This window comes from Poecilia formosa, unplaced genomic scaffold (assembly GCF_000485575.1).
Source record: "Poecilia formosa unplaced genomic scaffold, Poecilia_formosa-5.1.2 Scaffold271, whole genome shotgun sequence".
Taxonomy (NCBI): domain Eukaryota; kingdom Metazoa; phylum Chordata; class Actinopteri; order Cyprinodontiformes; family Poeciliidae; genus Poecilia; species Poecilia formosa.
The window spans coordinates 399941-414718 of NW_006800210.1; the positions used below are offsets into that span (position 1 = coordinate 399941).

The 14778-nt window shown below is 37.6% G+C and overlaps 3 protein-coding genes across 6 annotated transcripts; 1 reads left to right on the top strand and 2 right to left on the bottom strand.

Moving 5' to 3' along the window:
- Nucleotides 1–434: 434 nt before the first annotated feature.
- LOC103151122 (THAP domain-containing protein 6-like) lies at nucleotides 435–2736 on the bottom strand. Of its 2 annotated transcripts, XM_016681155.1 has the most exons (5): nucleotides 2466–2736; nucleotides 2043–2235; nucleotides 1812–1919; nucleotides 1649–1693; nucleotides 435–1286 (listed from the first exon to the last, which is right to left on the bottom strand). In XM_016681155.1, the coding sequence occupies exons 1-5, from the start codon at nucleotides 2543–2545 to the stop codon at nucleotides 1062–1064; spliced, it is 651 nt and encodes a 216-aa protein (XP_016536641.1). In that variant the 5' UTR covers nucleotides 2546–2736; the 3' UTR covers nucleotides 435–1061. The 2 variants fall into 2 exon arrangements, with proteins under 2 accessions (XP_016536641.1, XP_016536642.1); XM_016681156.1 differs by lacking the exon at nucleotides 1649–1693.
- Nucleotides 2737–3366: 630 nt separating this feature from the next.
- bmb (brambleberry) lies at nucleotides 3367–9645 on the top strand. 2 transcript variants are annotated; one of them, XM_007570963.2, is made up of 13 exons: nucleotides 3367–3475; nucleotides 5169–5416; nucleotides 5798–5926; nucleotides 6022–6207; nucleotides 6299–6521; nucleotides 6751–6867; nucleotides 6957–7136; nucleotides 7571–7798; nucleotides 7858–7996; nucleotides 8181–8242; nucleotides 8322–8449; nucleotides 8541–8662; nucleotides 9261–9645. In XM_007570963.2, the coding sequence occupies exons 2-13, from the start codon at nucleotides 5171–5173 to the stop codon at nucleotides 9403–9405; spliced, it is 1905 nt and encodes a 634-aa protein (XP_007571025.1). In that variant the 5' UTR covers nucleotides 3367–3475; nucleotides 5169–5170; the 3' UTR covers nucleotides 9406–9645. The 2 variants fall into 2 exon arrangements, with proteins under 2 accessions (XP_007571025.1, XP_007571026.1); XM_007570964.2 differs by having other exon boundaries at nucleotides 7571–7777.
- Nucleotides 9646–10369: 724 nt separating this feature from the next.
- LOC103151106 (GDP-L-fucose synthase) lies at nucleotides 10370–14326 on the bottom strand. Of its 2 annotated transcripts, none has more exons than XM_007570965.2 (10): nucleotides 14244–14326; nucleotides 13087–13238; nucleotides 12875–12989; nucleotides 12211–12339; nucleotides 12052–12125; nucleotides 11828–11961; nucleotides 11593–11724; nucleotides 11442–11521; nucleotides 10930–11029; nucleotides 10370–10842 (listed from the first exon to the last, which is right to left on the bottom strand). In XM_007570965.2, exons 2-10 carry the CDS (start codon nucleotides 13212–13214, stop codon nucleotides 10787–10789), a joined length of 948 nt encoding a protein of 315 aa, XP_007571027.1. In that variant the 5' UTR covers nucleotides 13215–13238; nucleotides 14244–14326; the 3' UTR covers nucleotides 10370–10786. The 2 variants fall into 2 exon arrangements, with proteins under 2 accessions (XP_007571027.1, XP_016536644.1); XM_016681158.1 differs by lacking the exon at nucleotides 14244–14326 and adding an exon at nucleotides 13863–14012.
- Nucleotides 14327–14778: the final 452 nt, after the last annotated feature.

Below are 14778 nucleotides of genomic sequence, written 5' to 3' on the forward strand. Positions count from 1 at the left end.
TCAGACTCAATCTCTGGAAGAATCAACTGACACATCAAGGCCACTTTGACAACTTGTTCTAACCTTGTCTGACGAATGAAACGCTCCGCTGATCTGACGACCCTTACTGTGCCCTCAGAAGGAGTCATCAATCCTCCTTTGTTTTTTAATGTGAGCAAGTGATAGCTCTGATCAAATGATCCAGGTGCAGCATCAGTAACCAAACTACCACAGCACACATCACAGGACAGCTTTTTAAGAATTTGGCGAACAAGATCTGAAATTCAATTAGCACAGGCAAATTAGTAAGTCACTGATGGAGCGATTTGTGCTTTATTTCTTTATCAACTAGGATTTTGATAGTTTATTCTTGGTTTCCTTTATATTTTTTCCATCACTTACAGAGTTTATTGGTAGGTTAATGATTGTTGATTTTATTTATTTATTTTTTATTAGTTTTTTTTACATAATCTTTTTTTCATGACTTGAACTTTATTGATTTTCCAACAGAAAAATATACCATAATTCCACACTTAGGATGTCACAATTTAGCATCAGCTAAACAATGGTTAGTCTTTGTGGATTCTTGAGGCCAATACAGTTAACAGAAATTATTTGAAGCAATAATAATAATAATAAAAGAAAAAAAAATAAAAAATAAAATATATATATATATAAATAATAAAAAAAATGATAAGGCACATAAACATCAACTGAAAATTGACATACATAAAATAACAATGCCCTATACCCTGATGCATTTAGATAATTACAACATTACCATAAGTTCATCTTGTCTAATTACATCTGAGCTGGAAATACCATTTAACCCATATATTAGAAGTAGCAGGACCACTTCCTGTTGTACTCCTCAACCCTATTTAACAGTCTATAAGATAATCCCTCTAAGGCAGAAAGCTGCCCCAGGGAGCTAAACCAATGGGTAAGAGAGGGGATAGATGGACCCCTCCACTCCCTCACCAGCAGCTTCCTCCCCAGCATTACAACTGTCTGTTTTTATCTTATTCTTAAATGCAACTACAAAACCAATATCTAAAACAGTTAAAAATCCAAAAAAGAAATTATTTGTTTATACCTGAGTATAGATCGATCTGCTCTTTCAAATCTTCATTAATTAGTTTCTTCATCCTGAGATCCTCCAAAAGACCACTCACAGTTTTCTTTGCCCTCTTCTCTCTGTCCTTTGCATTCCTCCTCTCCCTTTCCAGACTCTCCACCCTAGCCAAGGCTTCCCTGAGTCTGGCCCTCAGATCATCATTGGATGAAGGCAGAGCATAGGAGTGATCCTATAACAACAAAGATGTGAATATTGTTAATATATGTGCATGTGTTTGAAGGATGCTCCATAATGACATGCTTCACCGTTTGTTCATGGCTGTTTCGTCATGGTATGGAGTTTTAAGAAGAATATGATGCATTGTTAAGAACATCAGCATCACTAATAGCGTTTCAATATATATTTAGTCGAATCTGGGAGAGGGGCTCAAGTTTAAATTTAAAATTAAATTTAATTAAAAAACCTCTTCATGATTAAAATGAAAAATCAAGTTTAATAGCATTCTCATTATCAATAAACAAATAAAAATTTAGAACTATGGTCTCTGTTGGAATTCAAGCTTTTATTATGGGGGATGAAGAAGACATGCAGCTGCTTAATTTGCTGATGCCTGGGGCTGGCTGTGTGCATGCGAGTCTGTATAAAAAATGACAGAGTGGAGGTGTTGTGAGCAGGTGGGAGTGAGCAGAGGTTTTCATATACACAGGATAATGCTAACAGCTGGTTAAGACAAAGTCATCATGTATTTACTCACATTTGTGGCCACAGACACTGGCTCAGCCTCTTGAACAAGTTGGGAGCAGTCTAGTGACAGGGTCTCCTCTGCCTTCTTTGAGGTCTTAGATGTCCTGGTAAACACATGCTAAAGCCAATGATAAAAGATAACAAAAATTATCTAACAAGTACATTCAAGCATATCCAAAAAGGGAAAATACTGTTTCCAGGATGGTGTGGCACTGAATCTTGGCATTCTAGAAGCACCGACCTTGTGGAGATGAGCTGGGAAACGGAAGACTGAAGGAACAGCTCCAGTTCTGATCCTGACTGTCTGACCTGTCCTGTCAAAATCTTCTGGTCTGAAATGCTCACTGCAGAGCATGGAGGACAAGCTAGCAGAAAACCCTTTTCTTCTGAGAGCTGTTTCCCATCTCTTTCTTAGATGACTGTCTTTTGGAAACCTACATAGTATGACAAACGTTTGATAAGTAAATCACAATAATCAGAGTACCTACTTCGGTCGAATTTACTAAAAAATATATACTTTCTTTGGTTGTTTTGAGACTGATTTCAGGGATATCACAGTATTACGTCCGTGATGAACAGTATTGAACACAAAATCAGGAAAATCTGTATGTAAAATGACTTTGTAATGAACAAACACAAGCATTAATACACTTTCCATTCTTACCTGTGAAAGGTTATGCCAATGGATCTTGTTTGTGATGAAAAGCGGTTAGTACAATTCCATGCAGAACATGAGTGAGGCATCTTTCTCTGGTGCTCCGATCGCTCTGCTGCCACATAGAAGATGGCGGACGCTGTTACGTACAACTCAGCGCTCCACGAGGCGTCTACGTATTCATGTCTATGGTTGGCAAACAATCATGTTGTGCATTACCGCCATAGACATAATATAAGCTTATATTATTATTATTAGCTTATATTATTATCTTATATTGTCTATGATTACCGCCACCAACTGGCTTGGAGTGCGTTCTTCTTCTTTTCTATTATGAAGGATCGTAAAACAACTTCAAGGTGCATACCGCCACCTACTGTACACGAATATGTAGCAACATTTACTCGCATCCATTTCTTTTATGCTTATTGTGCCTCATTATCTTAGCTTCTCATGTCTTCTGTTTTTCTTAAAGTGGAATAAAACATTCCTCTTCCTCCCTATCACTTCCTCTTTTGCAATCATTCCTTCTGACTACTTTATATGGAGTTCAATTGCGTTTTGTTCCGAAGTCTGAAGTAATGGGTACTGGGGCGTATGTTTTTCTGTTGCTTGATACAACATTAGCACTTAGCTTGAAAAAAACTGAGCAAGTGACACACTGTGTTGGACGAGGCGCTGTTTCACTCTGGACAAATGAACAGTGGGGATCCAGTGAATGGATCTTCAGAACGGATAATTTGTTTCCATTTGACTTGTGAGTTTGTTTGATTTCTTCTATCCGCCCTGCCGAGAGGGTCGGGCGGTGCAACGAGCGTCGTCTGACACACGGCAATTTGTTTATGCCGAAAAACAAATTGAGCGCACCCATAAAGGCATCGTTGAAAAATGCGACAAATATGATTGGTTCCCTGACCGTGGAGCAAATTTAGCCATTATCTCCATCAGCTGTTATTGCCCGTGGGCTCTCCAGAGTGGTGGCTTTTTTTCTGCAGGAGTTTCCTTCAAATTCAGATAAGGTACTTTGCCTGTTCTCTAAGCGTATGTTCGTTTTATTTTTTTCACATTATCCTTTCTTTCAAATGAACGATAAGCCAATATATTTTTTATTGTTTGTATAAATTATCAAGAAAATAAGCACTGTGATTTTTAGATGCTTGTTGTTATATGGTTACACAAAAGGGTTTGCTAAAAAAATATTAGAAAATATATTTGTAAACCAGTGTATAGTTGGTGCTACTTAGTGAGCAGACATGCCTGGGCAAGCCTCCTACCTTTGGTCTTAATAAGCAACCGAATTAAGTTTTTTTTTTATTATTATTTATTTAATCTCGGCTACTGCAAAAGCTTTTTCTCTTTAGAATCGCTTAGCAGGAAGAGAAAATGCATTTAGAAAGCTGTCTTCCATTCTTCAGACGTTACTTTCATAATGATTGATCCGTCTCTGTCGCCATCTACAGTCAATAATCAACACTGAGATAGTTTTAGTATAGAAAACACCTCATTTTATATCAAATTCGCATATTTTGATTCATGAGTTTAAACTATCGTGATACCTATTCACTTTTACTTTAGCAACCCAGAACGGGGATTAGAACAAATTTAGAATCCAGAAAAACTACCAAGCAACCCAGAACTGGAATGGATTATCAACATTATTTATCTTTATTCTTTTGCTTTTTCCTTTGGTTTGTTATTTTGTTTGTATTTTAATTCATGTAAAGCACTTTGATTTGCTTTGTTGCTAAAAATGTGCCACATAAATAAAATTACCTTACTTGCCTAAAATCTGCATGACAGCTGTGGCCTAGCTGTCAGCTAGAGTGTAAATCAGTTGGCTTTCAAATGTACATTGTACATTTTACTTTTTTTTTTAGTTTTCAAAAATGTTGTCTGTCACAGAATGTTTTATTGTAAAATATTTTTGGGTTTAGCTGAATCAAACCATTTTTAAAATCTAAAATTGTTCCTCTAGTGAACCACGTGGTCTATAAATCAAACATACTCCACTTGGAGGTTATGCAATTTTTCTTTCACTGCAGAGTATTATGTGTTTTGTTTAAAGTGTCAGTGTTAAGTTTCCAGTCTAACCTGCTATCCTTGTAACCAAGGCATATGTAGTACTCCTACATCTTTTTAAAGCTGATTAGCAAGTTTACCTTATTACCATTTTCATGCATAATAGTAGCCAAAGTATGTGGTGTTTCCAATGCCAGCATTACAGAGAGGACTCTAAATGCATTTCCTGCTTTGTCTAAAGGAGACAGTTTTCTGAGGCATGCTCCAACCTCAGGACCTAAAGTAGTTTCTGAGGTGCGGCATGCCTTTGGGGCGGTGTGATGCAATACACTGTTGCAGCTAGCCCAGAGTAATTGCTTAATTAAAAATAAGAAACTATGTGGGATTATTAAGTATTATAGATTGTCCTGCGAGTTTGTTCAGTTACCATTCCTCATATGACAATTACATTTTTTAAAATTTATTTAATCTGCATCACATTAATAGATCAAGTTAATTTGTTAAAATAAATACTGTTAGAGTGAATATTGCATGTTTAATAAAGATTTTGTTTAATACAAGAAAATCTCTTGTAGGATTAGACAATGTAATTTCTTTGAATGTAAATAAAGTAAGAGGTCCATAAAGCCACAAGACATTTGAATCTACGAACAAAAATGCAGTTTAAATCTCTCTGTCCATGTTGTGATCCAGATATGGGCCACCTTCTGATCCACCGTCTGCTCCTGCTGGTTACGGCCTGCATGCTGGCCTGGCCTGCAGTCAGCGGGCTCTTTGAATGGTTGAGGACCCCGCAGCCTCCCCCTGCGGCAGCTCCCCCTCCCGTAGCTCCAGCGATCCTGGCGAAGGATGCTCAGTTTGAAATGGTGACTTCAGACGAGAAGTTTCTGGCTGAGGCGAAGCAGCTGGAGTTGAGCCCTTTGGACAGCTGCCACTACAGGGTAAACATGGATTTCCTCCATAGTTAATTTTCAGAAAATTGCTTTTCTTGTAAGAAAAGGAAATTGTTTGGAGAGGAACAAGGGTGATGTACAAAAAACCCCTCAATAATTAGACTGGCCCATCTCATTATTATACAAAGGATTGAGTCTGTTTTTTAATCCCTTGTAAATTGCAACCCGACCTGATTCACTATTATTACCAGTAACTTTCTTAAACACACCTCCAAAATACAGAAAGATCTGCATGATTAAAGAAATGGTTTACATGTTTATTTGGGAATGACGCAAAAATGTGAAACAGATTCCAAAGACTCGGAATTTAACTTGATTAAACGAATAAGAGGAAGGAAAAATGTATTGAAGCATTGGACATGTCTGCAGGTGGTTGCTCGTTTGAGGGCAAGCTGTGAAAGCCTCTCTGAGGAAAATCTTGCCAAGCTCGGAGTGGAACTGTTTAACTGCCAGGCGGAGATCGAAGGGCGCCGGTCCTTCCCATGCACTCAGGAAATGGTAATATTGTGAAATGAGATTTATTTTTTACAAAAAGTTTTCTTTCCCCATAGAACAGCTTAGAAAGTTTTGTAACGGCGTTTTTGTTGTTTCAGACCATTAAAGAATGCACAGCAGATATGGACCCGGACACCTGGAATGCCTACCACATAGTGAGCAACAGAGCACGCTCAGTTTGCTACGCAGCTCGCCAGCAGCTGTTTCGCCGCCGAGCAGAGCTCACGGTCAATTCTCTCATCTCCACGGCAACAAGCCAGTTAGATGCAATGAAAGACCTGAAGGTTGAGTTTTGGGTTTCTTAATTTAAGCAAACATTTCTACTCTTTGCTTCGGGATGCCAGATCCTGAGTTTCTTATGCTGTTTTGATGCAGGTTGGACAGCTGGAGCTGAAGGAACTGACTTCAGCTTCTCTCCACAAGCTGCTGGAGGGCCATAGCGCCCTCCAGGCTCAACAGGGCAAACTGCATGAGGGCCAGGAGCAGTTGGAAGGTTCACTGAGAGAAAACCTGGAACGTCTTGGTCAGGAAAAGGCCCTCATTGCCTCTGGACAGGAGCTGGTAGCCCAACTCATTCAGGGAATCACTAAAAGAATGGGTGAGAGGCTTGGTGTGTTTTATAAGCTAATTACAGTGAACTCAATCTGGCAAAACTACCAGTAGTTTGTGCTAAACCACTCTATGCTATGAGAAAACACTGAAGAATCAAACACTTGTAGTTATCTTTTCATCCCTATAAATCACCCATGCAGCCTGTTGAATGACAAAGGGATTTAACTTCATGTTAATTGAAAGGAGGAGTTTCAAATAGTTTTCTTTTATGTTAGAAAACGTGAGCGAACATCTGCAGATCCAAAGTTCAGAGGTCCAAGATGGCCACAAAGCAATCACTGATGACCTTGCAGAGGTCAGGCACCAAGCTCAGGATATCTACCAGAAAATTGGTATCTGATCAACTTCACACCATTTTTCTAATCACAGTAAACGACTGAGCTGCATCGATTTCTAAGTATCTGCTGCTGTGAATCGACAGACCACAGCATGTCTGAGTTTCTGCAGTACCAGGACCAGACCTCCCAATACTACACTGACCTGATGAACAAACTGGAGCGCATGAACGGCACACTGGGAGTCATGCTGCAGTATCTGGACAACATGGAGGTTCGGATAGAGGAGAGGCTTCACATGATTCAGAGCTACCTGGGCTGGGCAGGTGAGTTTGGCAAATTAAACTTCACTCATGTCTATTAGTATAAGATAAGAAATTTGAATCAGAGGAAATATGTAATGTTTTGACTGTAAAGAATTGGATTGTGGAATTATACTTTGATGTATTTGATGTATAATTCCATAATTATACATCACTGACTTGTTATATTGTTTGGTTTTTCCACCAAAAAGAGAATAAATTAAAAGTAAAATAATCAAAGTTCTTCTGAGATTTCCAACTGGAATATATTTTCCCCTCAGTTGAGTGATTCTTATTGGAGACTCATTAAAGAAATTGATTTAAAATTCAAAGTGTAGAAACCTTTCTTTTAGTGCTTTATACCAGCTTTGAATTACCAGAGCAAAGTGAAGGTCGAAGGATTTATTTTGAAATCGCAAAATGTTTGCATAAAAGTTTTGGGTTTCTTCTTTGTGCAGGTTTAAGTCTGACTGCTATGTGGACTTGTGTTGCACACACGGCCTACTTCGTATTGTGTGCAGTCCTTCTGACGTTCCTGCACTGTCCGGGTTTCTCCAGAGTCATGCTGCTGCTCATAGTTCCCCTGAATGCAGTGGCTGAGGTCAACCAGCAGCCGGCACTGGACCTCACCAGCCTCACTGTGCTGCTGCTGACTCTTTCCCTGGGTATTAGCTTCATCAGACCAGGTACAAGTCAAATATGAGGCTTCCAAATATATTTATAATAGTATCCTTTGTCTCTGTAGGTCACTGGTTTGTGACTCGTCTTTGGGCTTGTGTGCCAAGCAAAGAAGAGCCAGTTCCACCATCACTGCTTGGTCCATGCAATGTCATGGAGCCTAAGAAGCACACGATGTTGGGTCCACCATCATCTACACCAGAAAGGTTTGTATATTTCACCTTTATCTGAAGCTTTTGAAAAAAGTACAAAATGCTATTTGAATAAAGTTAATTTTCACAAAAAGCTACAGATCACTTAATATTTGTACTTTGCATTTCAAATCTTGACGTTAATGAATTACTGCACCTCTAAATTCTTCATGTTGTAAATTTTAATCTCGACTTTCAGATGTGAAAAAAGCGACTTATTTGAGCGAGACAACTTTTTGAATCATGACAGCTTTTTATCAGGTAGAAAAATGAAACCTGAAATTCAGTAGAAAATATTCACTGTAATGGATTAACTTTAATTGCTCTTTTTTGTTTTCAGTTGAACTTGGCATATCAGCAGTATGTCCCCCTAAAAGGAGACCCGTTCCAGAGCCCAACTTCCTACCAACATTTAGAACACCAAATCAGTCCACTTCCAGGCCGATATCCCACGAAATTTTTTCAAGGGTGAGCTTATTAACCTATCATTTTCTGTTTAAAGGTAACAAAGTTCAGCATTTCATGAGTCATCATTTGACCCATTCTTATTGCATTACAGGCTCTAGTTGATGACATCCCTCAAAAAATCATGGGAGGAGTTTTTGATTCAGCGAATGAGTCTCATGATTTTGGCAGAGACTCTAGAAGTGCAAGTCCTACTCCATCAATTATCACTAACAGGTTAGTGTTTTGAATATTCTTCTCAAATTCTGGAAATGTTTTCTTTTTTTTTCTTTCTTTTTTTTTACTTTAAACATGCTGGTCAGTCTAGAATAGTCACATTCTAAATTATTTTAGGGATTTTAAATGCTGGAGTGTTTACATAGCTCTTCTAATATTGAAGAAAAACACTAACACTGTCAATTAAATATTCATGGAGTAATTCATCACAAGATCCGTCAGACTTTTTTTTTTTACTATTACAGAACACTACAGGTTTTAAAAGACAAATGTCTTCATCCTAAAATCTAATGTAAAATGATATATTTTCCTTTTATAGATATGTTCATTTTAAACCTAGTTTTACTCTAAACAAGTACTGCACAATGCTGAATACTAATTATGGTATTTGACACTGTAAACACATAGACATGGCTCCACAGTTTTTTTGTACTTGCATGAAAAAGAAATGCTCATAAATTTTAAGGAATAATTTTCACAACCGTGCCAAACATTGCCATGATTACTGATGTAATACTACATAAAATGTTTAGTTTGTTTACGGTAACCCAGTAAAGTCTAAGAATGGCCTCATTCCCCTCTCTGATTTCTGTGGCAGCTCTTTGTCGGGCCGTTTCCTGTGTAATGGAATCACAAAAGCAGGGAAAGCCTGTAAGAAGAAGGCAGTTCCAGGACAGGAGTTCTGCCGCGTTCATGAGGGGGGACACAGTTCTTATGTTCACTCCCAACATGTTGAATGTTGAGACATTTTATGTTTTTAACTGGAGCCGCTGCTCCAAAAACTGTTTACAGCAGTTTTTTTTTTTTTACTACACTAAATCTGTAGAAATTTTAAATATTTGTCACTAGAAATTGAATTTTTACCTGCTTTTTTTATTATTATTTCTCACTGATGTATTTTCTGAAATTAAAAGGTTGCAGGCAGTGCAGATTTAAACCATTTGTCAGTATTTAATAAGTATTTAATAAATTCAAACAACCACACATTGAAAATCTGGAGTCTTTTTTCATAAACTGTTTTATCATTCACAAAGTAAGGTCATCCTGTAACATTTATATTAACCGATTCTAGCACTGTTTGTCACGACCTACGTAACGAGGAACTATTAAATTTTAAAAGATGAGAAGTGGGGGGGGAAATAAACTCAAAATACAAAATGTAAATCAATCCACCTTTATTTTTCTAAAAAAAAAAAAATAAACAATCTGAAACTTTTACAAAAAGCTCCCGATTCTAAAGTGGAACGCTTCTTTTTTTATATGGTTGACGTTTCATCTGGAACTTCTAGCAAAGTGAGTAATCTTGATTTTTCTCAAAGAACCGATGCAGCAGAAGTGGGTGAGCTTCATTGAAGCCAGGAGAAGAGTATATATTTCCTGAACCAAAAAGAATTCCTTTGCAAGAATTGTGAAAAAGTGTGAATAAGGCTCTATGCTACGAGTAACAATGACAGCTACAATGTTTGTAAAGTCCCACCCCTGAAAGTAAAACCCTGACTTATGTTTATAAAAGTGAAACTTTCAGCTGTTTCTATTCACCATTACATTTTACACAACCACAGCTTGGCTTGATATTATGTATCGTTCTGGTGCCTGTGAACATCAGCAAAATGCTCTTCAGAACCACAACAGAAATTAGAAAATCTTCCTAAAATCTACCAAATGTAATTTTATCACAAGCAGTTATGACCTTTGATATGTGCAATGTTTAGGGAACTTTCAGCGTTTCTTTTATTTTTTTTTCATGCTTTACTGCATTTCTTTGAATAAGGAAAGGAATATAACTGTTGTAAAATACAAACCCAAACCCATTGGAAAAACAAAAAGATGAAAATGACAAATATCATTTCAAGAAAACAAAAAGCTGCAACTGAAATCAACTAAACAAAACGGGAAGGAAGCATCTAAAACGTCATGTTACAGTTTGGTCCTGGTGTCTCTTAACTTAAAACTACAAAGCTTTTTAATGATTATCAGACATAACTATTAGCTCACTACTTTCTGCACATGATCTAGTATCCTGTAACACTCCACTGTTGACCCCACCAGTTTTTTTGTTGTTGTTTTTTTACAGAAATGGTCATTCAATGTACAGCTTTGATCCCAACCGGTTCAGGGGTCGTCTTACTTCCGGGCGGTGTCATAATTGGCAACAAACCAATCGCATGTTTCTTTTAAAGCTACAAGTGAAAACAAGAAGACATCTGTCATGACACACAGTTACTGACTTTAGCAAATGCATGCAAAACAGAAGAATATGATCTTACCTTGTCTGAAGGGTGTGAATTTGAAGTCTGGCAGGTACTGACGTAGTTTTGCATTACTGGCAGTCTTTTTAAACTGACCATCTGCTTTACTGGTGTCATACTGGATATTATGAGTCAAAGAAATTGGAAGTTATTGAGTCATGTACAAAAAAATCACAATGTTTAACCCATTGATATGTCAGTAGTATATATCATTGAACATTTAAAATATCACTATTAGAAAAAAAACTTGTTGCGGAAATCAAACGAGGCTGAAAATTACACTACTACTTACTAAACAAACACCACTGTGTTTTACCACAATGAAACATTATTTTTTCATTACTAGATAAGATTTTGAACAATCAATATATCATTCACCTTCAGGTGTCTGCTACATTACAGGATGTTAAACATATGAAATCAGGCTGTTGCACTGTTTTTTTCTTTAAATTGTCCTATTTTACATGCAGAATCACTACCTACTGTAAATTAGAATTTTCAGAAGCAGATTACTTTAATTGAAAGGATACCACTACTTCTCCTTTAAAGCTCAACGACTCAACAACTGCCTCTGCGGCTTCTTTAATGGAGACCTCCTCTTCTTCCCCAACTGCAACCAAACAGCAAATTAGTAAACGTCACTGTTAACCATTTAAATTCATGTCATGCATTGAAACTCACCAGAGAGAATGATTGGGTCGACCTCTGGATACTCCCTCAGGACCCAGAGAAAAAGACGAGCCAAGTCCAAAGAGTAGATGAACTGTCTTCTAGGAGAGCCTGAACCCCAGACCACCAGGGGCTTCCCCTCCTCTGGCCAAAAAAAAAATCCCACCAAAATTTCAGTCTCTGCCCTCAACTTTCACCTCCAAACTCCAAAACACTGAGCCCTCACTCTCCTAAAAAGTAGACTTACTTTGAGCGATGTATGCCTTATGTATGAGCCCTGGCAGCACGTGACCGTCCTCGATGCTGAAGTTGTCATGAGGACCAAACACATTTGTGGGAATCACGGCTGTGTAGCATTGGCCATGTTGCTGGTAATAAGCCCTGGGGGATGTACACATAAACTGAAAATCAGACCCAATTTGTCTATTAAAGAAGTGGGGTTGTTGTTACAAAACGGCACCAAAAACTGACCTGTTGTGAACATCAATCATCCTTTTGGCATAGGCATAACCAAAGTTGGACTCATGAGGAGGGCCGTTATGGATCTGGTTGCAGACAGAAGAACATGTGGTCACCATTGAAAAAAATCCATTATTTATTCTAACATTATGGATCAGAGGGAGCTTTTACCATGGTCTCGTCAATAGGATATGTTGTTTTATCGGGGAAAATGCAGGTGGATAGACAGGAAACAACCTTAACAGTCCCGACCTCATGTGCCGCCTGCAGAACATTATCGTTGATGTAGATGTTGTTCCTCTGCATGACAGATATTGATAGTTCAAGTTTGGAAGCAAAAAGACAAGAACCATTCTGTGATAACCCTGTGGAACATGGATTAAAAAGATGCATGAATCTGTGCAAAAATTAAAGACACTAGTAACAGAGAGGCAACCAGTGAGGAAGCAAACTGTTTAAATAAAATTGTTCTGGACGTTGTTGCTGCTTTGTTGCCATGGCGTATGCAGTCATAGAGCTAAGTGCTTAGCAGGATGTGCCCCAAACAATTCTGATCACTAACTATTTTCTTAAATTGTTTGGTTTTGAAACATTGTAAAGTTTTTGATTTTGCTAGATGTTTTTTTTTTTGTTTGTTTTGTTATAAAGTGTTGTGTATTGGCTCACTGAGAACATATTGGCATTAAATCTGAGGATTATCAAATTTTACAAGTGTTCTGTCAATTAGTACTTGATGGATTTTGAGCAGAGCCATAATTTGTTTTAGCTTAATGCTGTTGATGATGCATCCTTTATGAAGGTTAGTCATTTTTCAGTCATCAATTGTGTGTCCTACCCAGAAGTCCAAGTTGTGCTTCATGTTCTTGAAAAGACCTCCCACCATAGCAGCCAGATGGATGACATGGGTGGGCCGATGTTTTTCAAAAACAGCCTGTGTTTCCTCTTTGTTCCTGTGAAACCAGAAGTACACTGAAATGCATGTGGACTGTTTTAAAAGAAGAAAAAAATGTGAAGCTGTACAAAACATTACAAGGTAATGATTCTCACATTAGGTTTGCATCTTTGGAGGACAGAAATATCCATTCTTCTCCTTTTTTGGCTCCCCCTTCTTCTTCTATAACGTGACATATGGCTCTCCCCACCAATCCAGAGCCCCCTGTGACCAACACCTTCATCTGACCAGTACACTGGTAATTTATCTAAGCAAACAAGAAGACACCAAAGAAACACCACATGAATAATTATCAGAGATAGTATAACCTTACTAAAATGGGTTATGATATTTAAATCAAAATCAATTCCCAAGAACCCCAGTGCCAAAAATAAAAAAAAGGCTTAATTCAGTAAAGTACACCAAAGAGGGAAAAACAAGACCAAAAATCGTTATTTCAATGTCAGATGGAACAACCAATAATGCTAAAAGTAATGCAAAGCCACAAATGTAGATCAGAAACGCAACAAAAAAACATTGAAATTGGGAATTGGGAAAGGTTATTTCCCTTTTATGATTTTGGCACTTGGTTGCTTATTTCTTATTCCCTTACTTTGCCTCAGAGTTCATTCAAGGGGACAAAAGTAAATAAAAATAAAGCTGGTTCATTTCTCAGTTTATCATAATTCAACATATCCGTCATGTCAGGTAATACTCAATCGTCCTCCAGCTTTATGACGCAGGGAATCACAAATTAATGAAAAGAAAACAACGTGATTAGAAAGATACCTAAACCTTTAGAAACCGGACAACAAAATCGAAATGACACACAGACTTGTCTACGGGTAGATATTTTAGCCTGGGAAGTTTAGGTATAAATCTCATCACTTACCTGTCAATATGTTATTTCTAAAATCCAGTTAAAAAAAAAATCTAACTTAATGTATTTTGTATCATACCACTGTGATCCGAAAGTTAAAAAATAACCTTGCTAATCTCTAAAGAAATGAGAGTACTGTACACGTCAGTAGTGTTTAAGGTACATTTCTGACAAGTAAAACCAGACAGACAGGATCTTACCAAAGTTGTGCTTGCTAGCCAAAAACTTGCACACAGCTAATTCCTTTGCAATGAATTACCAAGAAATTTAGACAATTAAAACCTAATGTATGAAACAAAGTATTATCGGTCTTGTTTCTACAGATTTCAACTCCGTGAGGTAAAATAGCATTAATTGTTAGTTAAATTATTGCGTAAAATACCAGTTTCTTACCTGTTAGCCAACAACACTCCCAACAGGAAGTCACCCTTCAGTGTCAAGCTACGAAATTCAACGTGAATGTTCACTGCCGGTTTGTAACTTCAAAATAAATGTTTCTTTTGAAATTAGAAATTTACCTATCGAGGTTTTATCTGCAGATTGTGCTGCTCTCTGCCTGCAAGCAAAAGTCGAAGTCTTTGAGTTGTGGTGGAATTCCCTCATAATATCAAGTTTAAGCATCTGGAGTGTAAAAAGTTTTGATAGAAGCAGTAATAAAGGAGTTACCGGTTTAGTTTAACATACACAGTTCTAGGCCACCATGGATCCTCCACATGGCTGTAGTAGATCAATAGATTAGGTTCCTCCAGGCCACTGAATTTGTTGCCAAGCCAGGATCTACTGTTCACCTTAGTGATGGCATAGTTATTAAAAGACTAGAAATACGGAGTTATGTCACTGAAGATGTGTACTAGCACATCCAATAATGGGTTTAACAGTTAACTGTAAAGAACCTTGGTCAACATTTACTTTATATTGCTGCCCTCTG

Bases quoted from the DNA above. Each gene is read 5' to 3' on its own strand.
- bmb (XM_007570963.2), top strand. From the start codon at position 5,171: ATGGGCCACCTTCTGATCCACCGTCTGCTCCTGCTGGTTACGGCCTGC. The intron at 8,243-8,321 runs GTAGAAAAATGA...TTTTGTTTTCAG, and splicing joins TCATGACAGCTTTTTATCAG to TTGAACTTGGCATATCAGCA. The intron at 8,663-9,260 runs GTTAGTGTTTTG...TTTCTGTGGCAG, and splicing joins CCATCAATTATCACTAACAG to CTCTTTGTCGGGCCGTTTCC.
- LOC103151106 (XM_007570965.2), bottom strand. From the start codon at position 13,214: ATGAAGGTGTTGGTCACAGGGGGCTCTGGATTGGTGGGGAGAGCCATA. The intron at 12,990-13,086 runs GTGAGAATCATT...CTGGTTTCACAG, and splicing joins TCCAAAGATGCAAACCTAAT to GAACAAAGAGGAAACACAGG. The intron at 11,725-11,827 runs GTAAGTCTACTT...TTTTTTGGCCAG, and splicing joins TAAGGCATACATCGCTCAAA to AGGAGGGGAAGCCCCTGGTG.
- LOC103151122 (XM_016681155.1), bottom strand. From the start codon at position 2,545: ATGCCTCACTCATGTTCTGCATGGAATTGTACTAACCGCTTTTCATCA. The intron at 2,236-2,465 runs GTAAGAATGGAA...CATACTATGTAG, and splicing joins ATTGGCATAACCTTTCACAG to GTTTCCAAAAGACAGTCATC. The intron at 1,694-1,811 runs GTGAGTAAATAC...TTTTTTATACAG, and splicing joins CAGTGTCTGTGGCCACAAAT to ACTCGCATGCACACAGCCAG.